The sequence below is a fragment of the Pleuronectes platessa genome, chromosome 20, assembly GCF_947347685.1.
Source record: "Pleuronectes platessa chromosome 20, fPlePla1.1, whole genome shotgun sequence".
NCBI lineage: Eukaryota > Metazoa > Chordata > Actinopteri > Pleuronectiformes > Pleuronectidae > Pleuronectes > Pleuronectes platessa.
Genome location: NC_070645.1, coordinates 5,553,375 through 5,579,815, shown reverse-complemented (window position 1 = coordinate 5,579,815; position 26,441 = coordinate 5,553,375). Strand labels below are relative to the sequence as shown.

General features: G+C 40.7%; 1 protein-coding gene across 4 annotated transcripts in view; it reads left to right on the top strand.

Annotated features, from left to right (window-relative positions):
- The window catches only part of waca (WW domain containing adaptor with coiled-coil a), a 30,400-nt gene that overhangs the window by 2,838 nt on the left and 1,121 nt on the right, over positions 1-26,441 (top strand). For 2 of the 4 annotated variants that reach the window (XM_053412393.1, XM_053412390.1), the window contains exons 4-13: positions 4,817-4,908; positions 6,058-6,173; positions 6,261-6,370; positions 9,357-9,611; positions 12,166-12,288; positions 12,513-12,664; positions 15,266-15,390; positions 17,133-17,328; positions 17,440-17,567; positions 17,665-19,910. In XM_053412393.1, coding sequence (XP_053268368.1) covers positions 4,817-4,908; positions 6,058-6,173; positions 6,261-6,370; positions 9,357-9,611; positions 12,166-12,288; positions 12,513-12,664; positions 15,266-15,390; positions 17,133-17,328; positions 17,440-17,567; positions 17,665-17,734 — 1,367 coding nt within the window. In that variant the 3' untranslated portion in view covers positions 17,735-19,910. Of the gene's footprint in view, positions 1-4,816; positions 4,909-6,057; positions 6,174-6,260; positions 6,371-9,356; positions 9,612-12,165; positions 12,289-12,512; positions 12,665-15,265; positions 15,391-17,132; positions 17,329-17,439; positions 17,568-17,664; positions 19,911-26,441 lie in introns of those variants that run through there. The other 2 variants (XM_053412392.1, XM_053412394.1) reach the window with 2 other exon arrangements.

Sequence of the window (26,441 nt, the reverse complement as noted above, 5' to 3'; positions counted from 1 at the left end):
CAGTTTCATGAAAATTAACAACAAGCACACTGTCAATGCATTCGTATGTTGACAGGAAATATTGTGTGAGGGGGAATAAGTATCTTTTTGCCTGCTATAGGTTTTATATCCAGATTTGTTCATTTGCCAGCATCACTGTATGTTGGAATTAAAGTCTTTTTTTGAGATTTGCAAAGATGGAAACTGAAAACGCATAGAGCGCTGATAGTTTTTTTTTTATCCGCTTTAGTAAAAGATGTTGTCAGTGATTTGCTTTCCAAGCTAACTTAAACAGGAGGAAACAAACTATTCTTCAATACAGATGGGCCGATGTGTGTAGCAAATCGGGGCTTAAGCTTTGACAGAGCAGTATGTTTATTTGCTAGAGTTGAGTTTGGCAACCAATGTTTTGTGTAGCTACAGAACTAATGTTGAATTGCAAGAGTTACTGCTCTGTGCACAACATCCCTGAGTTCATCCACAAATGATTTGTCATCATTTGCCAAGAGAATGAGATGTTGCCTGTGGAGTTGCTTACTTTGTTGATACAAAATTGAGAATATGTCCCTGAGTTCTACAAATTAAGTTATTGGAATTGGTTCAAAGATTTAAGACAACATTTTGTGTTATTTTCAGATATGTGAGGTTGATGTTGTGTCTAAGGCTACAGACTCTGGCAATGGCAGAGGTTTCTAAAGAATTGGTGTTATTTTACTTCTATACTTTGGCTTAGACAATCCAATATTTGCTTGTTGGGTCATTAAATCACAGGTCTGTTTGTTACTATTCAGGTAAAGATAATCATTAAAACAGAATATACACATTGTTGCATCGAGGTTTAAATTAAGTATTACCATTATCTTCCAAAATGTATCTTCCATTTTCCAAATTGAGCTCAGCCAAAAATGTAAGAACAGACTAGTCAGACCCAGTGATGTGATCATTAGTGGACAGCTTCTGTGTCATATTCACACCGTAGCTCCGGCGTACCCTACGCAGAACCCTGGCGTGCACCTCCCCAAAATGTAACCGCGCGTTGAAGCGACGCAGACTACCACAGCTGTGATTGGTCCACTTTGTAGCATCACATTTCCAGCAAACAGTATTTGTGGAATCTCCTGCTTTGCCTTGCTCGGTTTAGTGGTCGTACCAATCAGCTCCTCAGACATCTTTCTTTTCTTCTTTGCAGTTCTTAAAGAAAAATAACTTGCTCTTCAACATCTATCAGCTCCAACTCCAACATGATAACACTTGTTCTGAAGTAAACATACACCAGAGAATTTGTAAATAAGCGGAACAGAAAATGAAAGACACTCAAACAAAACACAGCACGAAGCTTCACAGTGAAAACATCTTTTACTAATGGTAAAGTAGAAATCAATATTTGACCGCCAGTGTTACTATTGTGATAGTGGTTCCAAATAAATCAATATATGGGAAACACTAAAGTGTAATGAAACTTTCAACATAGGGAAAAAATCTTAACACAATGATTATTTTTTTCTCAAATAAATCAAATCAGTGTCACTGCACTGCGGTACATTACTTTGCGCAGTTCAACAAGTGACTCTGCTCCTCTGATGTTTTCTAATCACTCAGATGTTGAACTGATCTTTATAAAAACCGGCTGAATTCATATTTATGTTCCTGGATAAATGGGCCTTCGCTTCTTCTGCAATACTGAATCTGAAACACTGTTACATCGTAATCAGCAAGATGAACATCTCTTCTGTCTGCAGGAGTGTGTATGTGTGTGTGTCTGCTCGTCTCTGTCTCTCTTCACAAACTTAACTCATCACATTTATCTAGTTATTGATCGATGGTGTCGGATAATGAATCCGAAAAGTTCCGGTCATCTCGTGTTGAGTAGCAGGTTTTAACATGAGTCTCAGAAACTCGTGTTTAATGTTAAAGTGTAAAGTGAGCGCAGGTCAGAGAAGAAGTGAGGAGGAAGCAGACTCAGACAGGAGACTCTGACACAGGACGACCGGACCTTTTAATAGCGTCTGTCCTGATCCTGGAGCAGCAGTGGTTATAATTATGCAGCATAGGAAAACCGCTTAAACAATGAACGTAGCAGAAAAATGAATCGATTATGTTCAGTTCATGCATCGATGCAGAGTTGTCCACCTTTATGAAGTAACCCAAACATTGGCACATGTGCTGCTACCGGCTGCTGCTCCCACCCTCTGTGCTGTGTGCGTCAACGTAACCTGACGTGTATGTAACTTTATTCCAGCCACATGATTGGCTCGGTGCGGCGCTATTCTCAATATCATTGGCTGTTCGGGTTGACTGTCAAAACATGGATGGAATGAGTTCTATCGACTATGTCTTATACTTCTATCGAGGAAAGGTTATAGGGACAATACACAGCCCCATGTGTACATGCTTCTTATATTAATAAAAATAGACAAGCTGTCCACTATTCTGAGGACTGAGGTGATATAATGTGAACATGCACATAGTGTAAACTCTTCATTTTACCGGCATGACAAGATAGTAGGTGTCACACAAAGGTCTGCCATTGATGTGGCCGAACTGATCCTGTTGTTATCGATGGTCAGTCTGACTGACAGAAGGTCAGTGTGTCTGTGTGAGAGAGCAACAGCATGGCAAAGAGCGCTGCACACGGCTCTATACTGCAACAATATGACAAAAGTCTGATCTTTTGTTATAATGAAAAGAGTTTTTAAAAAATGGAATTGTGATTAAACTGCGGCAGGACAAAAGAGACGATGGCAGCCGCATAGTACCATATCTCTAAACAGGGCGTCAGAGATGCTGTTTAGTATCACTGTCTATTTGAAACTTACATGACCAATAGATCAAATTGCTATTTGGGATGTTAAAGAAGTTTCCTGTATTGATGTACCTGCAAAGAATGATCACTCAACTCTACAACCCCCCATAGCTCTATGAGGAGGTTCTGCTTTACTGTACTGTCATGGTAGACTCTGCTGTCATCTGTCCTGTCTCCAGTCGCAGCAGGCGGCTGACTCTGTGTACGCTTCTCAACGAGCACCAAACAGTTAACTGACAGACAGAGAGCAGCAAGTAAACATAGCAAAGCATTTAGCAGCTATTTCTCAGGGATTGATGAAGACAAAAATGGAGAACAAAGGGGAGTGAATATCCATCAGATGTGAAAAAATACATAAGTGAATGATCCTCTTTCTGCTAGATGCCTATAAAGCAGTTGTTTTCTTAAACTTGAATTATGCTAACATTATTAGCTGATTTGTTAAGCAAATCCAGTGTGCAAAGTAAGCAAGCAACATCTGTTTTTTCAATACAACAGATACATAAATTTAAAAATGTTTACTTTGTGCAGCTCACTCGTTTTAGGGTTGTATTAACAGGTCTCTTCCAGATGGCCACTGAAAAATATTTTCTACATTCTCAGCTTCAGCAGGTGTTAACGGTCTCATCTGAAATATAGATTTTTTTTTTTTAATTTGCTTGCTAATGACGACTGCTGAGTCCTATTCACAAATTAAACCAAACTGTTAAAATTCTGTAGCTTTGTTAAAATGCTATCAAAACACAGAGTGAAAGATAAATTCTAGTGCAAGAGAAAGAATTGCATTACACTGCTGCAGCTGAAACTATGAGGTCTGACTGCGCAGACGAGGAAAACTCAATGGACAATAACGTGAGTATAGAAATAGCAATTAGAGATCTCTTATGATATGACATTTTTTTATTTCATTATGAAACTCGATTTAAGAATATGGAGGGCTGCCACAGGTTAGATAATTAATAGGAAACACTGCAGCACCTCAACACTTGTGTCTGCTCTTATCATCAAACACTCAAATCTCATTGTCAAGTTGAAAACTTTGTCAGGGTCTTCTATGTGTATGGCTCCTCTTTTTCATCCTGTGGTATTTGTGTTGTGTTTAGTATCAGATTTTTGTCAATGCATGTTGGACACACAACGTCAACACCCCCACTTGCTGGCTGTGAATTGTCCTGCTGTATTCTCACTTGGACATTATCTGAATATTTTACAAGGGGGCTGGCAGGAAAATGTCCAGAGCAGCTGATTCAGACTTTTTACTTTCTCACTTACAACCTCCTCCTGACAAGTTCAGGAAAATGTCTGGAGTTCTGTGTGACAGCAGGTTTACAATGTATGTTGTTGAGTACGTTGAGACTGCTTGTTGTTGCTGGTTTCTGAGTTCCCTTTTGAGACAACACAGAATTTATTAAAGTTTAAAAAATAGGTGAGAAACCTTACAACGCTGCATCATAGGAAATGCATTTGTCTAAAAATAATATGCAGTGCACTAACAACAAACAATGGACTTTAAGCAAGAACATTTTCATATTATTATGTTATAGAATTTAATAAATCTATAACCGTGGTGCTCGGTGCGTCTGTCCTCTTATGAGAAGACCTTGCCACCAGAGGCCTTGCATTCAAGCATGCCTACCCTTTTGTGGTTTCCGCCACTGACATAATTATATCCCCAAAACAATGTAGAAAATGTTACAAATGTCAATATCTGGAAGTGCTTACACTTACAGCCTCTAATAACAGTTGGGCAGAGCTGAGAGGATCGAGCGATCTAAAACAGGTTCAGTCTTGCCATCTAATTGCTATGCTTGTTTTGTTACCTGTATGGGTGGCAGCGTTGTTTTCAGATCTATTGTGATGAAGGTTGACTGGTTCCGGGACACGACGTAAAACTTGAGAGACTTTGCTCGGCAAACTGGTGTAGCAACAACTAAAATAGAAGTTTATTAATAAATTATGTTTTTTGTCCACAATCTCAGCATGTTACTGTTGTCTATTACTGATTGTGTTATCCTCTGCTCTGTTTTGTTGCAGGGACCAGTTTTTCCCCTCAAGAAAATTCTCACAACCACACCTCCCTTCATAGTTCCAACTCTCATTCAAACCCCAGCAAGACCTCAGACACAGTAAGTGTTGCCTCTTGCCTCTACTATGGCCTAAACATGTTTTTCTTTGTTTTGTTTCAAATTGTTTCTCTGCATTTGCTGTCTGACAGCTTTCACATTAGTGATAAATCCTGGGAAATGTTTTCTCAAAGGAAAACTGTGCGCATGGACTAACATTATATAATGGTAAACTTTCCTTATGTCATTCTCTTGTCATAAATTAAAATGTTTTGCAGATAGCTCAAAACAACATATAAAAGCTCTTTTCTTCAAAGCTTGTTTCAAAATTGTCACGTAAATCACATTTTGTCTTACCCTTATTATGATTGTACACCCATTTTACTCTAATGCTATCTGATAGAACAGTCTTAAAGTTTATCCTCCCTCTTGAAGGTGTCATGGAAGAGGATGTAGTTTATGGTGCTGCCGAATTGTATTTTACAGGTAAAAGTTTCAGCAGCATCCCAAACTGAAGTCTCCAAAATCAACACCTCAGTGAAGTTATTACAAACACAGAACAGGTGTCCCTAATAAACTGACTTTATGCTAATTCTAGTTTCTATTGTAGTGCTTGTTCAAAATGTATGCACCTAATTAACATTTTAATATATTTTATCTTTAACATTGCATAAGTTACACCTCACGGCTGCCTCGATACAGGGTCATGAAGTATTTGACCACAAATTTCAAATTTTAGAAGGACCAAACAACCGATGAGTTTATCTGTTAGATTTCAATTAAGAAGGTTCTGAGACACTGTTTTTGAGTTTTCAAAAGTGTTTCCCTTCCAATCGACCATGACAGCTTATCAAATGTGAAAGATTATACAATCTAAAAAGCATGGATCTCAGCCTGAAATGGTAACCGAATGCATGAATTGAAAACGGTACCTAAGACAATACAGTGTTCTGTTTAAAAGAGAAAAGTGTTTCTCATTGGTTACCTGAAAAATCTGAAGCTGTCTCTGAAATAAAAACTAAATAAAGATTTTCTCCCTGATAAAAGTGCCCTCTGAAATTGTCCCAGATAAAGCATCTGCCTTAAAGTCCTAATCTCTCATACAATTCAGGTTAAATTACAAGAGCTTACATCAGACTCTCTGAACACACATACACACCGTCTGCTTTGCGTCTTGTGCATGAACATTTGCTTCTTTTTCCTTTTTTTTAGTCCCACGAACCTGGTGACGACTGGTCAGAGCATATCAGCTCCTCTGGAAAGAAATATTACTACAACTGCAGGACAGAAGTGTCCCAGTGGGAGAAGCCCAAAGACTGGCTTGAGAGGTATCTGCAATTATTTTACCCAAACCGATATTAATCACTGTCAGGCTGGAAACGTGGCTAATATCTGTATTCTTATATGTTTCACAGAGAACAGAGGCAAAAAGAGGCAACAAAGACTGCGGTTGTCAACAGTTTTCCCAAAGACAGGGACTACAGAAGGGAGGCCATGCAAGCATCGGCAGCCCCGACTGGTTCCAGTAAGTCTTTATTTATTGCAATACATTTGTTCCCCCTCGGTTTGCATTGACGGATCTTAATAAATCACAGCCTTTTACTTAGATATATTTTTTTATTTTTGTTTGCTCTATCCAAATAATCAAGGATGAGATTTCTTCATCTCAATCCTCCTCAGCTGCAGTATTATTGTTGTTGTTTGGTCGGTGATGATTGTTGTTGAGCTGACGTTTGGCTGATGAATGCTAAGGAACTGCTTACCAAAAGACTGAGACTAAACAGCTGCACCATGCACTAGGGATGGGCATAATTAATCGACTATCGATTATTTATCATTAAGAATTTCGTCTGACATTATTTTTTCAGCGCCGCGCTAATAATATCACATACTTTAGCTGTTATCAGCCTGCAGTAAAAATGGCATCTAATAATTTTTGCAAGCTTATACTTAATTGTTGCTCCAACATTGACTGCAACAGCGTCCCAACATGTGTATTTTTGTCTCATATGTGCTGAGGATCATACAAGTCACTGTACTTCTCTTAATTATAAATTTAATGTCATCCTTCCTCAAAAACTTCTCCGCCGTTTGCTCCGTTCATTGTCGAGGGTACATTACGTATTCTCCACTCAAGCCTATGTGGCGAATACGTAGCCCCATAATCAATCGTTAATTGATTTTTTTCCCCGAAGATCGATAAAGACAACTTAATCGAATGCCCATCCCTACCATGCACGCTGCTGTGGCTACAAACAAAGTACTCTAGGTTTTCACTAAAATCTGTTGAATCCTTTATAGTCTTGCACAGGGAGCGTTTACAGTTGAGAGATCATATGATTGTGTGTGAGGGTTCATTTAAGTCCAATTCTGATCTAATTAAGGCAAGTGTAACAAATTGCTTATGGTAAGATTCACCACAGAATATTACGTGTTTGTGAGCAGTTGAACTGAAGCTGGCTGAAAACAGATGACATGAGAACGGTGTTTTAATTGAGTTGATTAGGTTCCGGTGCAGAACAACAGGTCACTGGAAGTTCATCTCACCATTGTGACATTCACTCGCCTCCAGCTCTCTGTAGCGTTCTTGTTGCACACAGCTTTTCATCCAGCATTTCTCCTCTGCTCACTGCCTTACATTAACAATAAAGGAAAACTGGGGGGGAATGCTTCAGTCATGTGCTTCGGTTCAATTTGTATGACTGATTGCTGTGAATTCATTGCGGGACTATTCTGATTGTAGGTGAACAATTTAGCAATAAACTGTTTATATTCAGATTCTAGATACTTTTGTAGTGCTCGTTCCACATGTGCCTTTTTAAATCAACCTTTCGCACTTGTCCCTTCTTCCTTTATCATTCTTTCAAAATATGAGTTGTTTGCTGAGCTGTGTAAATGCAACCAAATGACATTGCAGCGGCGGATGCCAAAAAAGGCATTTGGTTACAGGCAATGGTGACGCATTTTGTGAATACTGTTTAACAATTAGCTGCAAATGATTTCGGACCCTTTTGACAAATGAGACCTGTGAGCTTCACATACCTCAGCACTTCACAGAACTTCATTTAACTCTGAGTGAAGAACATAACTCTGCCCATTGTCTGTTTCATTGAATAAGCCCTGCGCTTACAAAGCGATTTGGCTTTGTACTGGCTTTGCCTCTCTTGTTCAGAAGAGAGGCTTTTCTCCACTGCTGGAGACATCAAGTTAATAACGCAACACAGTTCTTTTTATTTAACCCCTTTCTCCCCTTTACACCAGAACATACAAACCAACTTCTGGTTTTATATAATCGAACCATAAACTCACTGATGTTTTGCCAGCAAATTACATAATTATTCATTGAAATTAGCTTTTTTATTACTTTACTTTAATGAAATTGCATAACTTCAAAAAGAACTTTAGAAACTCAGAACCTTAGAAAACACCTGTGTTCTCTCATGCATCGTTTCTTGCTATTTCTCTGTTTGTAAGACAACAAATCTCAATAACAGTAATTTCTTTGCAGCCTATTTGGCATAAGACTGCAGTAATTGGTTTGGCAGCTGGTGAACTGGAATAACATCAAAATATTTTGCTCACCTTTCCTTTTAGTGAAGGGTCACCCCAACCCTACAGTTTAGTATGATTTAGTATTTGCTTGCACCAGTGTTTAACAAAAATATTTTGCTTAGATATTCCCGACATTAAGGCCACATGCTGGTACAGCTTAAAATCCTTTTTAGCATCAGTAATAACAATCTAAATTGTATATGAACTAATGAACCCTGTCTGAATTTGTGATGATGCAGTATAAACGGCACAGAGAGCTTAGCAGAAAGGGTCATGATTTCCAAAGTTCCAGAAGGTCAATGAAAATATGGTCCAAGAAGTTCAGTCCAAGTAGAAGATCAATGTGTTAAAGTCATACCAGATACCAAAATACTCAATACTTAAACATGACTTTACCACTCTGGAATGTTGGCAGGTCGGCAACTGTTATATCAATGATTGGAAATCCAGAGGTAAACTGTAGTAATACATTTTACAAAGTCATAAGTATTTGCGCTCTCCTGTACCTGGTTGGCTTCAAGTGTTAGAAAGATTGGTGCTGCATTGCACTACCAGGCTGTCAAAAAAAGCTGAAACTGGCTCAAAAAGTAAAGACCCTGCCTGCTTCTTGTCAAAGACTTTCATGTGGGACCAGAAACCTTTTGAAGATGCCTTGGCCAAGCTTTATGAAAGTTTATTGCATTATATATGACACGAATAAGACCTAACACAAGCACAGTTTTTATTTCAGACATTTTACTCTATGTGGGAATTAAGATCTAAAACAGACTGTCTCTGTTCACATCAAAGTTGGGTTTTCTTCTATTACACTTTTTGTGGTCTGAATGGAGGATAAGAGTGTGAGCTTGAGACTGAGTCCATTCTGTGGGCCAGTATATTATCAAAAGGAACTATATATATATGGATTAGTGAGACTGTCTCTGCCTGCTGAAATTAAATCTTCGCTGCTGACTTCACAGAGTCAACCCAGGTGGAGAAGCCCGCAGCGACCCATGCCACCCAGTCTCAGTCATCATCCTCAGGCTCGGGGAGCTTGAACCCATCATCAGGGCCCCCTGGATCGTCGGCCTCAACGGTGCCTGTGTCTCCAGTCCTGCAGTCGTCAGCCCCTCCACTACTTCAGGACCCCACCCTGCTTCGCCAGCTCCTCCCAGCACTTCAGACTGCCCTGCAGCTCAACAATGCCAGTGTGGACATGGCGAAAATCAATGAAGGTGAGAAAAATGCGGATCCAAGAGGCAAACAATTCCACCACTGTCTGTATTCTAATAGCTGCAGTGTTGTTTTTTTGATGAGCAGTGATTGCATAGAAACAGTTTGAATGCTGTTGTCTTTTTTCTCTGTCTGCACTGTGTCAAAGGCTCATGACATGATAATCTGACCAGCTGGTCTGGGCACAGTGTTGTATGCTGTTTTACTTGATATCTGCATTGTACGGTGTGTGTTTATTGCTGTCTGAATGTGTGGAGAGACTCTATCTATCCGATAGAGCATCCTTCATGGCTGGGGTATTCTTGAAAAGAACCTTGTCTCAAAAGAGCTGGGGCTCTCGCAGCCAGGCTTTGGCCCACCTGACTCTGGTTCAAAACGATATGGTTGCAAGATTTTATCTTTTTCTCCAGTAGCCATATTTCTACAGAGGTAATGGATAGCTAAAAATCTGGGCGCTTGTATCTCGTGAAGGAGGGAGGAGGGGGGAGGGGGGTGAAAGGGGGGGCAGGGCACTCAAAACCGGTCAAACTGATTAGACAGGGTAAAAGGGGGCTGTTTTAAATGATCCTTGTGGTATTTTGACCAAAATATGTTAGACATTTCATTAAGACCCCAAGGAACCATTTCAACTGTGGTAAAATGGGCATACGGTGGGTCCTTAAATGACTGGTCCCGAAGTACCAGTCACTTCCGGTTCCGGTAAATGTAAATGTCCCCATCTGCCCCCACTACAAGCACACAGACAGAGAGTGAAAGATAGGGATGGGGGATGGCTATGAGGACCATCATCATTTACCCCCGAACCCCTAAATTGAACAGGTTACATGCAACAAGTGGAGAATCGTGGGTCCGGTGTGAACAGCCAGGCGGCTGCGCGCTGCAGAATGAACGCTGCGCGGCAGCTACAATGTGTGGTGCTGCTCCTCTCGAATCCGAAGTGTTTCCATACAAGAGAACTTTTCTACCCTTTTTGTCGATGAGACGGGGCTGTCCTCCCACTGCCATTTTCCACTTGCGCTGTTTTGTAAATACCGCCGGTCACCAGTCACACAACTCGCCTCCTTCACTTCACGGCTGCTTGAGAGTGAGTGCCAGTCAGCTGGGCTGCGTTGAATGCTTTGGGGGAAGGACTGAATTGCGCATGCATTTCGAAAAAAATGCCAAAAAATCGTTTCAACTCGATTATGGTACTTTGGAGATCGTTTGACCAAATAATCGTAATCACGATTAAATTAATCGAGCAGCCCTAAATAGACATTCAGATAATCTGTCTAAGAGGGATGCTGCTTGGGGGCATGTTAACAAGCCACTTGACTTTGTCAGACACAGATTATGGCACTGTTAATGAGTTTTTTAAGTTAAAGCATTTTGTCTGTGATTGGCCACTTCATGTACACTGAGGTTTAAGCTCTAGTGCATTGACTTATTAACATTTTGTCCAGTCATTCAGTAAGTCAACAGGGGCTGCGGTTGCAGAGTATAAAAAAACTCCTTTCCTAACCACTATTCCTCGACCCCAATGTTAAATTCCATGAGATTTAAAGAAAGGTATGAAGGAGAATCCAAAGGAGTAAGAAAATCAGACTCCTTAAGCTGCTTTCAGACATGCTCTCGACTCCACAGATCCTACGTATTTGCTCCGGAGAAAGTTCATGTGTGAAAGCAAGTGTCTGAGTGAGACGGTCTGCAGGTTCTACGATCTTTATCCACCTGACCTCCTCTTATAATGTCTGTAGAAATCCAGGATATGTGTGAACACAGCAGTGGATGTACTGCGAGGAATGGGGGGGGGGGGGGGTGATGATGCTTGTTATGCGCAAAACTGAAGAAAACAAATAACTCCCATTGAAAATGCAGTGACACACACGTTGAAGACACTGAAGATGATTTAGAGAGTTTGAGGTGATAAGAGCCAACAACGGTGTTGAGGTGATGTAAACATGATCTACACCGCAGATTAGATACGTTACCTCCTGCCTCTGTCTGCTGCAGCTGGCTGCTCCACCTCGTCTGAATAATGCTGAGGGTTTGATGCTGTTGTGCAGAACTCGTCTGTGCCGAAAAACCTCCTGCAGCGTTGTGCATGTGTGAAAGGAAAACTGAGTAAACTCTGTAGCCAATTATCCAGGTTTTACCTGGAGGTCATGTCTGAAAAACGGCTCAGCAAGTTTTCAATCCTCAAGTCTGAATCAAGGTTCATGACTTTGTTAGATTGTAGTTAATTTTGGTTTCACATTGTAATTTAGTGAGCGGACTCAAGATTTTTGTGACATGATTGTGCGTCCTGGCCTATGTGTTCTGCTTCTATCTTTTTACATGTTCTCAATTTGGCTGTGAATTGACATCTATCTGATGAATACAATACAGTCTGTTTTGAATGGAGAGTCACACTTTCTAAGAAACAATGTTTTCAGTTTATACAGAGTGAACATTTAACCATCAGTTACCCACAGGAAGTAACTACAAAATGGATATTATTCATTCATTCAAACAAAGAGATCGGAAATGTTGAATAATGTCTGTACACAGGGTAACGGTGTGTTTGTCTTTCCACAGTTCTCACAGCTGCTGTCACACAAGCTTCATTACAGTCGATGCTCCATAAGATCCTCACTGCTGGACCATCGGCTTTCAATATCACTACTATCCTCTCTCAAGCTGCACAACTCTCCAGCCAAGGTAAATGAAGCCTACGTACACATGAATCTGTTCCACCGCTGTGAGCAGAGTTGGAGGAGAGTTAACCTCAAAAAACTGATCAAGTTGATAGCAAAAAAATCTGCCCACTGACTTTGAACCAATGACAGCTAAAGTAAAGAGTTTTGCTCATAGAGGGATGTTCCTGCTTAGTATTTATTTTAGATGATTGTATATTGTCTGACTTTTTGTCTGTGTGTCTCCAGCAGCTCAGCAATCAAACCAGTCACCAATGTCATTAACATCGGACGCCTCATCGCCCAGGTCCTATGTGTCTCCGAGGATCAGCACACCCCAGACCAACGCTGGTCCTCTAAAGCCCCTCCTCAGCACGCAGCCTGTCATCTCACAGTTAAAAGTAAGACATTAAAAACCAGTCGTCCTCCGTAAGGGTGTAGAGTTAAAAGCAGGGTGACTATAGTAGCCAGCTGTGTGGATTTGGGGACATTTTCTCTGAGAAATGACAGGGACAACTCAACAAGTGGCTCCTGTGATCATAAAAGCTTCTCTGTGGTAATGTTAGTGTCTTCGGATTTGTCACACCTGATGTGCCTGTTGAAGTTGTGCTAGTTTTGCTAGTTTTGCTGTTAGTGTCCATGCTAAACACCGGCACATCTTGGACTCTGTTCAGACCTGGTTATAACATCTGTCCTGAGAGATCCAAACACAAGTTGACCTTTTTATGTTTGTCATTTAACACCTGGCATTGAAATGCTTCCGATGTCACTATACGTGTGTAGTTGTCTGTGTGTGTGACTGTGTGTTGGTTTCGAGCGAGAAAAGTAGCGAAACCAGTCCGGAGGGGCTGAATGAACCTTGTGTAGCTGTGCTGTGTTGATTGATTTTAAGTATCAGGTATTATGTGTTGGTAAGTTTTGATAGTGTAGCGCTATTGTAAAACGCATGGACACTGAGAAGGGTACAAATACGATTCGTTTATTATGAAACTCTAGCAGGTCCCAGGACGTCAGCTGAGTAGTTGGTCTTCCCGATGTGGCCCAGATCGGTTTTGCTTTCACACGATGAAAACAATGTGGTCACATGCATCAGAACACCTCAAATGTAGATCTCAGGATGCATTGCGGAAGCAGTATCTTGTACTAGCTACACCTGTACTAGGAACTGATCAGTTTTGATCCTATCACTTGGGACTGTTGATAATACCAGATCTGAACCTCAGGCCACATCCTGAGCTGATGTCTGACACATCTGGACACAGTATATCAGCAGTGTAAACGCGAATGAGTCCTGGGCCGATGAAGAACAAACTACAGTCTCATAATGATTCGAAAGTATTTTTACACATCTCAGTGTTCCACTTGCATTGATTTGTGTCCGCAGCCCCTATATTACGCTGACAGTCACATATTGATTTTCCATCTTTATCCAAATGGGAAAAAAGCAGAGTTTCACTGTAAAAACAATGTACATTGATTCTCTCATCCTCTCCTGGCTCCATTCTCTCCCTCTCTCTTCTCACACAGAAACACACTCACACATTAACAACGAACACATTTGCATAATCAGCCTGACTAAGAATATCATTTGGTCTTGTGAACACAAATTATGAACATTAGATGTGTGAGATATGACGATGTTAGATCGTAAGTGATAGAAATGTGTCTATGATCTGCCTTTAGAGATGTTCAGAATCTCAGACATTGGCTTTTATTCTCAGACATTGACTTTTTTTCAATAATATATTGAATTAATTTATTCGGCCCAACCTGCTTTCCTCACTCCCTTATCTCTCCCACTATCTCTCTCTCCGACACAGACAAACGCCATTTAAACTGTAGTGGGTCAGAGATGTCAGCTGAGAAAGAGACAGTTTGAGGAGTCGGAGTTGGACTGAATCAATGAATGAATGAATAAATCATTTAATATAGTATGTTAGTGCCAGTTTGTGGGTTCATTTATACAGTTGAGGCTCAGAGACGGTGACAAATACGTTGATGAAGTGCCGGCTGTAGCCAATGGAAAAGCAAACTGCTTCCTAAAATGTTAGAAAGCTCTACACCAGCACCGGCCTAGCACTCTGCTCACTTTGGTGAAAGAGTAAGGTACCTGATTCCAAATCCAGTTCCTTTAATGTTATGTACAGTAGCAAGAGGGCACTTTACTTGAGTGTTGTTTACCTTTTGCAACCAGTGTTTATTTTGGGATGGGATTTATGCAAAAGTCTTGTAATAGAATTCAATTCATGCCAAATTCTTGTTGAATGTTCATACTTTGCAAAATTGCTTACTTGTTTAAAATCTGTTTGGCCTTAATGGTCTTTTATGGTTTTTCCTTATTATGTTTGTGACCTTGTTGGGCTGTACTTTTTTTAAATGGGGATATGACTTTGGTTGCCATGTTCAGTAACTTGGGAAATATTCTTTAATGTGGTACATGAAAACAAATGGTGATAAGATCGTGGATCATAATCCTGCCTGAAAAGAAATCGGGATTTGGTATTTTTGACATATCTCCCAGCCCAAATGTACGTGTTTATTTTCAAATAGAGCAGGAAAGAGAGAGATCCGATCACAGGAGAGGCTTGTAGAGACACATTCTAATACCAGGTGTGCAGTGATGTACCCAGGGCTTTTCACTTTAGATCAGCGCTCTCAGGATGGATGTTGATACCAGGTCTGAACAGGGCCTCACATTCTCTTGAACCACATTGTAAAGAAAGTGACTGAGATCACACGTATATGTCTTCACTGAGGCATTGTGTGTATGGCGTGAGTCTGAAATCTCCAGTTAGACAATATAGACAATAGTCCTAGATAGAGATGCATTTCATATTTAATACAGTGTTGTATTGTCAAATAAGATTATGAATAAAATGGCGGGTTGTTAGAAATGTTGCGGACAGTTGGACAAAATGTGCTTTTAACATCAGTAAGCTTGTCTCTTGATCCCGTGGAGCGGACATGATATGATTAAATGTGTCTTAACTTGTTGCGTTCAGGTGAGCACGCATTCAGTGAAGCAGGCGTCTCATCCTCAGCCCACATCCCAGCATCACCTCTCCAGCGATAAGCAGCACAGTCATGATGCCCCCACGGCCTCCCCACGCACACAGCAGCGCCATGGGTAGGTAACAACTCACAACTCGCTGAAGTTTAACAAGATTCACTAGCCATGATAATAATAGACAGTCTTTGATACTGTTGAGGACCGTTTGGTCAATGGGTCTTGTTTCCTAGAAAATATATTCTGGTGACTGTATGAAGGTTATGTGTTAGTTATATTACTGAAGCTTAGTCTGACTGTTTATCTTCAGGCTACCTAATTCTCTGTGGTGTCCATCAGAGAGGTGGTGAAATTAATCTTTTCTGCGATGCATTGCGGTGCGGACGTGTATATAGATGCAGAGATGGTACATAATCGATTCTCACACACACACACACACACACACACGTGCAGCAAACAGGAGAGAATTACTTATCTCAGATTCACACAATGCAGAGTTGTTGTTTTTACTTCATTATTGCTGAAGCAAGGCCCAATTTTCCTGCAACATAAATATTATATTGGCAGGTTTTTAAAAAGATAAGCTGTAAGTGAGTCATTACAAAAGAGGCGAGGAGCCGAATCTGTTGTTGACCAGCGGAGTAATGTTTTAATTAAGCATAGGTGTGTGTATTACTGTGCTTTTCTGCACGTGAGTTGAAATACTGTGTGTTGCAAAATGCAGCTCATCCCATTCTCATCAGCTTGTGAACGATGACTCCATTGTGTAGTGTTTTGGCACCATCTGCTGGTCATTAATGAAACCACAAGGGGCATTTTTCTGAGTTGCTTCCTTTCATTCATTGAAGTCAAGCATTTGTTTGTGGAATATTTTGAGCCAGTTTGTGATCAGCTTGATAAGAGATGTTCAGTCATTCTGCTCAGGGTAATGAATATATTAGTTTGAAATTACTAACTGGTAATTGCCAGATGAGTTACTGGTGTTTCCATCTTGTGAGTCTTTGTGCACAATGGTGGTTTCAATTCAAATATTGCAGTATACTTTTTATAAATATATCAGAATTTTAATATGCATCTATATAAGGTTTGTGCACGGAGCAAGCACACTAAGGAGGTATTATACATAATTGGTGTACCACAGATTTGTAAAATGTTTTGCTGTTTATCAAGTGATTGTTATTCTCTGCTCTTAGAGATGTTTAAACATTAACCCTCAATCAGAGCAAATATCACTCCTTGAACTGAAATGAAAACGTATATCATGATAATTATTGATATCATCTTATTTGAACATTTTTATCTTAATAGCCATTCCATCCTAATCTCCCCCGACCATAGGTTGCATCAGGAACAGCAAATCCGACGTGAAAACTCATGTGTAGTCGAATATGTGGCTATTCATTTTGAATACAATTTTATTTTTATTACATCAATAAAGTTATGAGCACTTAACAGGCTGCGCCTGCTGCGCTGAACATGCCTGGTTCGCAATGCGAGATAGTGGATGTGATTTTGATGTGTTTCAGGATTGTTACATCCCTACTACTGTGTAATAATGTATTCGTAAACTCTCATATTCATGTACTAAATCTACCTTGGTCCACAAGTACTCATTGATGTGAAAGCTTGCATCGTATGGATACGGGCTCAAATCAAATTAACCATACAAAAAGGTATTGAATGCTCAGGAAACAGGTGTCTTCACTGGAACACTTAACACTGTCTATCTGATATGTGTAGCTGTATAACTGCCTATAAATCTTTTTTCTTCCATTTTGTCATTAGCTTAAACACTTGTAAAAAGTCAGGGATTCTAGAAAGCCTTCGTTGATTATGTTCTTCTCCAACATTGTGGATTGCAGCAGTCAGAGGAGTCCCTCCCCGGGTCCCAACCTTGTTGCCTCCAGCAGCAGCAATGCCCACAACTCTGCCTCCGCTCCCTCCATCGCCTCATCAGCCCGGCCCTCCTGCACCTTCACCCCCTCCCTCGCTGCCCACTTCAATGAGAACCTTATCAAACATGTGCAGGGCTGGCCTGCTGAACACGCGGAGAAACAGGTTTGTTCTGTCGACACATTACGTTCATTACATGATCTGAATCAGAAGATAAAAGGCTGGTTTGACATCGTATTGAAACATCGTTGTATGTTGCATCAAATTATCTCAAAGGCGTCAAGACTACGTGAAGAGGCACACACCATGGGCAGCATCTGCATGTCCGAGAACTGCACTGAGCTCAAAAACCTCCGGTCTCTGGTCAGAGTCTGTGAAATCCAAGCAACTTTGCGTGAGCAGAGGTGAGAACCCACTTTGTGTGGAGAAGCATGCACACACCTCTCGACATTTAATGTAAACCTAACGCCCAATGTCCTTTCTGTCTCTCTCTCCCCAAAGGATACTGTTTCTGAGACAGCAAATCAAAGAACTCGAAAAGTTGAAGAATCAGAATTCTTTCATGGTCTGACAACTTCTGGTTGAGAGCTGGAAGTGGGCAGTTTTGGAAACGAGGGGGGGAGAGACCCATTGCACATAGTTGGAAGCTGGCGTGGAGTGAGCAGTTGTTCAGTTCCTCTTGAGCCCAGTCTTAACACACACACACACACACACACACACAGGAGCTGCAGTTGGGTCGCCTTTGGACCGTTGTGATGGGGGAAACCAAGGGGGATAAAAAATGAAGAGCTGCTGTGAGAGAAGGGGGAGGGCGGGGGCGATTTTACAAGTTTTTGTAAAAAACCCTCGACGGAAAATGTAGATTTCTTGTAGATGTTATTATCTATGTTGTAAATATGTTTTGTAGATTGAAGCCATGGAAAGCCATGCCTATCAAAGCTTTTGACATCCAAACTAATCAACACCTAGGCGGCTACATTCATTAGCTAGCCTTTCCTTCATGTTAACTCGTCTGCAGACTTCAAGCTTCGTTCTGTCAGTTCATAGATCATTGAACCAGTGAGCATGTGTGGCCTGCATGTAAACCGAGGAGGATGTTTGAAGCCATTTATTAACATAAAGCATAATAACACACTGGTGTCCAAATTAGTTATTTCCCTCAAACCTTGGTAAACTGACAACTGTCTGGATTATCTTCCTCTGGGTGAAGAGTCACACGTGCTCAGGCGGGTGAACGTCCCCTCTCTGCAGGAAGATTCCAAACTGCTCACTGGGGTTCAGTGATCTATTAGCAGCTTCTGGTGGCCCTGCATTTCCCAGTCTGAAAAAAAGACAGTGCCTGGTGGTGTGGTGGAGTGACTGATTTCAAAAGAAAAACACACAAAATCAACAAAAAAATAATGATTAGAGATGTGATGGCGTGCTGCTTTGGACCATTCCCCTCCCCTGGCCTCAGCCCTGCCTCACCGTCTCCTGAGGCTACACCCACACTACTATGTTTTCATTTGAAAACGCATCAACTCTGCTCTGGATTGGCCGGCCGTCCACACTACTCCGGAGGTCATGGAGCTGCTTAAGCAGAGGTTTGGAAACTCTGCTGGCCCTGTTGAAGTTTGAGAACTCCAGGGCTGCATCTGGATGGGCAGAAATTGAGATGTGTGGAAACCATGACATAGACAATTAAACGCTTGCTGATTGGGTCTTTTCAGTCACAACGTAGCCTTCACTGATTCGTCAGGCTTCTATCACATGGCCCCCTTCTGGAAGAAAACATCTTGCTGATCTTGTTGTCATTGCCAACAACTGTAATGCGGTTAAATTCTGCATTTCACAAGAGAGACAAGTTTTTATTCAAACACTTCCTGTTTACGCTGGCACACGCATGCCCAGTACACGCAAGTGGTCCTGTGATGTGCTTTTTCAGACGTGTTGGTATGGATGGGGAATTAAAACTGATTTGGCTGTTTTCAAACAAAACATAGGAGTATGGATGTAGCCTGAGACACCAACACTTAACACCCTGTTCTTTCTTCTTTGTTTGTGTTCCAGCATTTATTGTTCCTCGTTTTTCCCCCCTCTGACTTTTTAAGCTGAGGTGTTACCACTGGTTCATTCCTTTTGTACAGTCGCTAACATAACAAGTGAAGTTTTAAGAGGCCGCAGAATTGAAAAAGGTTTTTATTTATAAACAGTTGTAGTGACGAACAGTCCCATCACGATGATATCCATTCTCATTTGCACCCGGTTCAGGAGTGGTGTTTCACAGACGTGACGTGGATCACCTCAGTCAGCGCAGGGCAACGAGGTCACAAGGTCAAATGTGAAATGTATGTATTGTAATAAACATATTAAACTAAAGCGAGCACTGGTTATTTTATTGGAATATTAGGTTTGGATCATACGCTAGTGCCTTGTTGAAAGTCTTAAACCTCATTCACCTGAAGAATCCCACATTTTCTTTTTCTCCTGTGAACCAACGACAAAGATCTTCAACAAGCACGTTTCACGCACAGGGTTGTTTTTGTAGCACGTCCCATCCCTCTCTGATTTGTTTGGTCTCCACTGATGAGGAGCAGGGTCATTTGCTGCAAAGCTGTTGTTTTTTTTTGGTTTCACCATACTATCTATTGAGTCTATAACTGAACTGCACCACACATTCAGTAAAGGTGACCACATCATTGCTTTGTATATTGTTTCCTGAAGTATATTGACAAGTGAAATAAAATATGCCTCTTCAGGGCCACGTTGTTCTTGGGTTTGTGATGGTGCCTTTTACCTTGTAGTTTGTCTGGTCGCATTTTAAGTGTTTTAAATGGACTGATGGTTCAGTCAGTGTTTACAAAGTAGTCCTTTTAGATGCATTTACTCTCACTAGTAAAGGGGTTCCACAACTTAAATTCTGCAAAAGATTTTATTCCCTCACATATACGAATTTGTACATTAGCAGGAATGTTGCACAGCATTGAAGTCAAGGCATTGCTCTGTTATATAAATGTGAGTGTGCAATAAAATATTGTTCTTAAAACCAATGAATAATCATACTCTCAATATTCACCTAGATTTTTACCTAGAGTTTTACCTGAATATCAGAATGTGGAAATCAATATTAGAAATCATACTTTGAGCCATTTTCTACCTACATTTTTCAAATAAATGATGAAATGTTAAATGGTAGATCGTTTATTAGCCCACCTGCAAAACCTCCAAGGTCCACCAGTGGGAAGTCACAGTATGTGAGTTAAAGAGGGAAGTAAAAATATCATTTTAACTTCTGCCCTCTGCTCCCCTCTGCTCGTGGTCTTCTGTTTCCGCTCCAGACAGGGAGCTCAGACCTCTGAGATAAGTGTTATCAGATCAAAGTTCACCTGCACGTCCTGCTCCTGTCTCAACTTGCAAAGAAACGTCCTGCTTCTACCTTTTGGACACATCACACGTTTTCAGATAATACAGGGCCGGTTGAGGACAGTAACTCATTTGCCCTTGTCTTAAGATGGAATATTTAAACTTCAATAGAGTACTTCCATATAACTACATCCATATGTTATTACTGTTGCATGACAGGGCGTTGGTTGCATCCCTTTTTGGGATTACTCGACACCTAATTTTCAAAACGTAAGTCTTCCAGGATCAGATACGGAAAATCAAAATGTATGTCACACAAAAGTCAAAAGACAGCTCAAAGATGTCTGACCTATTTATATGTTTCGTGTGTATACGGCCAACCCTGTGCTTGCAGAGATAGATAGTATATACTATGGAGGAGTAAGGGAGAGTAAGACATTTTACCTTAAGTAGAATGGCACTCAATAGAACACATACCTCCTCCAAGGCCCTTCAATCCAATCAGCCCGCACCAAATAACACACACTCATAGAAATCAGTCTCCTAAAGGTTGTAGGTTGTAGAAGATGGTGATGTAGAACAGGAAGCTGGGGAAAGTACACGTGGAAGGGCAGCGGCCAGGCCATGTCGTCTGAGGCCTCCTTTATTTTGAATGGCATGAAAAGGAGGAAGATGAGGTCAGAGATGGTGAGGTTGAGGAGGAGGATGTCTATGGGGTTCGCCTTGCAGCAGAAGGTATAGAATGCCAGGTTGTTGGAGGGGAACCCCATCAGGAAAGTGAGGATGTAGACAAAGAGCAACAGGTGACTGTACAGCATCACACAGACACACTCACTGAGGCACTGGACGGAAGAAAGTAAATATCATTACAATTTATATTAACAGAGCTGGAATGTTCACACTTTTTCAGATATCACATCTTCTGAGGTTCAATAATAAAGTTTAGGCAGATTCAGCAAATATTAAGATGCTTGGAACAAGTCGGAGGAAAATTTACTTCTCAAGGAAATTCCTTTCAGGATAATAAAACAGATTTTCTCAGATCTTTACAACTTCTCTGCTCGATGTCCTCAGCCAGGTCCATCAGGTCCTTTTGAAAATATAAATCTATTAAAAAAACCCATGACCCAAATGAATAGTTTAGAGGAACAATTAGTTATAACTTAATAAATGAAATAATGAACTATTATAGTTTGAAGCAGACGTTACCTTACAGTTAGTTGTTGATTGAATATTAAGAGAATGTATACATACGTCAAATGCTCATAATATAAAATAAACAAATTATGGAGCAGAGAAGCTGTTGCTCAATTAGATTTTTGACAAATAGAAATATGAAATGTCACCAGAACTTTTTTCTTAATTACCCAGAAAAGATTATTAAAATAAATTTAAATCCCACCAACTCTTTTCAAATCCTTTTATTACATTTGATTTCATTTTGTTTTTACTCAACTCTTCTGTAACATTTGTGCTGTAATGTTGTCAAGTTGCTTTTAATTGTTGACTTCAATTTTTACTTCCAAAGAACCTTGTAACTGTGTTTTAATGTGTTAGTTAATCTTATAATAAAAATAATCGTATTATTATTCGTATTCTTATCATAAAAAGTACCAGACACTTTACCATCAAAATTACTTTGAAAATTGGAATTAAAAAGCATAAATAAAAGTCCAGTCTTACTCCGACCAGGATTCAAAAAAGTCCTGTAAAGACTGAACTGTTAAACTTGTCAGACTCGGGGAGCCAGGCTCTCCATCCCTGTGGTGCTGCCGCGCTCCGGATGCTCGCCTCTCCTCCTGGAAGCAGACTGACTGATCTCATCCCGACACGGTGCTCAATTTGCCTGTCTTGCTGCGTCCCTGGTATCTCTCCTTATACAGCGGAAATTTGGTAAGCTTCTGAACAAGACCTCTGTTCTCCACACTCTGCAAACATCATTGCACAACACAAAGGCTTCGTGTGAGGTACAGAGGAAACGTTTGGAGGTGACTCGAAGACTTGGAAAAATTGCGTCTTTTATTTTGTATTTACGGTAATCATGATTTAGAGAGGGAAGCTACACCTTCCTGTCTCAGTTGTATTTACAGAAAAGTCCAAACATTATTAATTTGTCATCACAAACACAAAATAAGGAGATCGTGCAGCAGAAATTATATATTTTATTAATTACTTTCATTTGAAGGTTCTGTGATCGTTGAGCTGCAACGATTCACAGATCAGTCGATCAACAGGAAATCTGCAAATATCCTTTATAATCAAATAATTTTTTCGGTCCCGTCTTGAGCAAAATACCAAATATCTGCAGGTTTCAGCTTCTTTTGTGTTTGGATTTGATGCTTTTCTTTGTATTGTATGAAAATAAACTGTTGTTCAGACAAAACAAGACATTTGAAGATGTTATCTTGACCTCTGGCTCTTTTTATTCACTATTTCACTGTAAAGTTATTATTACCTTCTTACATTTCATAGACAAGATGATTCAGGAAATGGACAGATTAATTAGCTGCATCCCTGGTGTCCTGTATCTGGATTCAGATCATCTGATGGATCCAAACATACTTGTTATCAGTGGCGTTTCTACATTAGGGGCACGTGGTGCACTGCCCCACCAGATCCAGATGGCGCTGTTGTGCAGAAAGCTCAATATATCTGTACTTTGTGGCCAAATATATTTTATTTTATTTTATATGCAAAGTAGCGTGAATGTGTGTGTGAATAAACTTGACTCACAAGCATTATAGTCTTGTTTTGGAGTCATTTGAATCGTGTGTGTTTCTGTCTGTGTGCTTGCTCTGTGAACTGAGCTTCTCTCTTGCCGTCCGTCTCTGCTCCGGCGGCTTAAGTCTGTTGCCATGGAAACACCAATGAGCGTGAACCACACAGGCCGAAGTTAACATTGGGTGGGGGGGCACTTTCAGATGTGCCCCACGAATTCTGCATAGCAGAACTCTGCAGGACCCAGGCCAAACCCTCCTGGTTTTGAAGAGGGAGAAGCAGAAGCTGGAGACTGAATACCCCGCCCAGAAGGAGCTGGTGGCTCAATTCACTGCCCTGACGGAGTTGTATGATAAAAATATATTTATTATTTGAACTGAGAAACACTCGTTCTCCACAGCTGCACTTTCCCCAGATTTAATTCTATTATCTTAAGAGAAACTGACGGATCATATATTTACTGTACTCAGGTATATTTACTTTGTTTTCCTGCTCGTGGATCTGCATCAAAATACAAATTTCAATTCACAGTAATTGTATCATTTGTGTAATCGTGGACTGTTTTAGGCAACAGCTTTACTTCCTGTCGGGTATTTTCAGGGTTTGTGAAAATCAGTTGTTTTCACGTCAGACTCATCCGACCTTTGACCTTTATCCTTCTGCTGAAGCAGTGGTGAAGCTTAGTGTTTTCCAGAGGTTCATACAGATGTTTATAGACAGACAAGAGTTCATGGAACTGCTTCGTCGTTGGTGTTGAATCATGATGCTCCAATTAGGCTGCATGTAGGTTTTTGTTCAAAGTGCTTTTTTGTAGCTTACAAAACGAAAGAAAATATCTGATAAAGTTCTTTACATCTGTGGGAATGAAAAGTCAATGGTTCATAGATCTGTAGCCTCACATCGACTTGCATATGATTGACAGATTTTAGATTATTGATCCTTTTGAGTCAAACTGTAAACGTGACGAAAGTGGACTCAAACCTCATTTTATCTATTGTCATAATAATTATTATAAACGTGTCCCCAGGGGTGGACTGGGACAAAAATTCAGCCCTGGCATTGTCTGTCCAGACCAGCCCACTACATTATCAGCGGACACCACATAGAAGTCCACAAATCTCGCGGCATCTTCTCTCATGCATACTACTGTTACCACCTAGCTCAAAGACGGCAACAAGAAGGGAGGCCACACACAAACCTCTCAAGCCAAAAGTAAATTTATTTAACTCCAAATCAAGATAGCTCTAACTACGTAGTGGGATGTGTAAAATATGTTACGCGTCAGTGGTGTTAACAGTGTTTGGATGTGTGAAAATAAGGTGTTATGTATGTTGTAAGGTGCAGAAGCAAAGAAAAACAAAGGCTGAGGGCCCCTGCCCCTGCCAGCTCTACCTGTGTCTGGAAAACAACTCCTCAGGCTCTCACATGTCAAGTGGTCAACCTGAGAAGGACATGGATACATTATAATGTCTCTAATCATCACAAATTAAGTATGATTTCATAAAAAAAAAAAAAAAAAAAAAACTCACCAGACTAGAGGAGACTCAACAGACATGGTACAGTGAAGGCAGAGAGTGGAGGCAGACAGAGAGCAAGTCCTCGAACATGGACAGAGGGGGAACAACTCCTCAGGCTCTCACATGTCAAGTGGTCAACCTGAGAAGGACATGGATACATTATAATGTCTGAAAAATAAAGAAAATGTTTTCCTCTGTCCTGCACCTAGAGTTGAGAACTTTTTGGATGTGTGTTTCTTTTAAAACCTTTTGAAAATTATTATAATTATGAAGTATGAATTTATACATTAAAAAAGACATGATAAACTTACCAAATTCTGACAGTGGTCCCAAATGTCCACATATAAAACAGAGGGAGAACGACTCCTCAAATATATCACAACAACCTGTAATGGAGAATAATTTATCATTTAGTGTACATGATCACACCATTAAGGATCAACACATAAGCACAATAAAACTTCTGAAAAGAATTAGCTTGATTCTGCATCTCTATTTACAGCTGAGAAAGTTTACTGTTGCTATGGCAACAGTAGACGTTAGCAGCTCTTAGCTAGCTTAGCTAAATCATCTGAACAATAATAACCCATAATATCACAATTCGGCATATTAAAACAAAATCAAAAACGTTTTCTACTTTGTTTTGGACATGCTACAAAAATGTAGCCTAGCCAGCCCCAGGCCAGCGTTACTTACCATGTGTGCCTCCACTCGCTCATCATTGTCGAGTCCTCCTCGCTCGTCTCCCGGCGCACCTGCTGCTGCTGGGCTGGTGAACCCGGCACCAAACAGGTCCGTCAGTTTGGCACATGTAGCAGCCTCCACCTCCAGAGACTTAGGCTTTTTTTCCCGATGCTTCTCAGCGCCACCCGGGCGTTTTTTAACTCTTATTATCCATTTTAAGTTTCTGTCTCAGCAGCAGCCCGTCCCGCGACTCCCCCCGCCAATGCCATGAGGTCCCGCCCCACCCTGGTTTGTGTTGTGATTGACAGCACTGTCCTGGCTCTCTGAGCCTGTCAGCCCATGACTGATTGACAATGACAAACAATAAACCAATAATATGTGTCGATGCTGGCAACACACTGCTAGCCCTCTGTAGCCAATTGGCCGGCCCACTTGGAGGGAATTTAGAGAGGAGGAAGAGAAAAAAAACACAAAAAAAAACATAGCGGACCAGACCGGCCCACATTGGGTCAATGGCCCACCGGGACGATGCCCGGTATGCCAGATGGCCAGTCCACCCCTGCGTGTCCCCCAACCCGGATCCACACGAGGGGCCGGATGCAGGATTAGTTTTCCTTAACATTTTTTGATTTTTCATGATTTCCCTCGATTTATCAGAAAAGAATTCATGGATCTTGATTTAAAATCAGACGTTTTTCTAGGACTAATACCAGTGTGTGTAATTAAGTGCAGATCCAAATAATAATCAAGTTCATATAAATGTGGTTTCACGAACAGACTGCTGGACCTTGGTGGTGGTGTGCGCACTAAGGTTTGTTAACTATTCAGGATTTTCTTCTTTGACTTTGGTGAAGATTCATTTGCATCTTGATATCTTTTGTGTTTACTTTAGCAAGACAACAGACAACCAGCAACACAGAATAAATCCTTCTTTATATTAATCAAACAAACCTCAATAATGATGCTTATTCAATCAATCATCAATTATCAATCAATGCAAATACGGACATTTCAAAC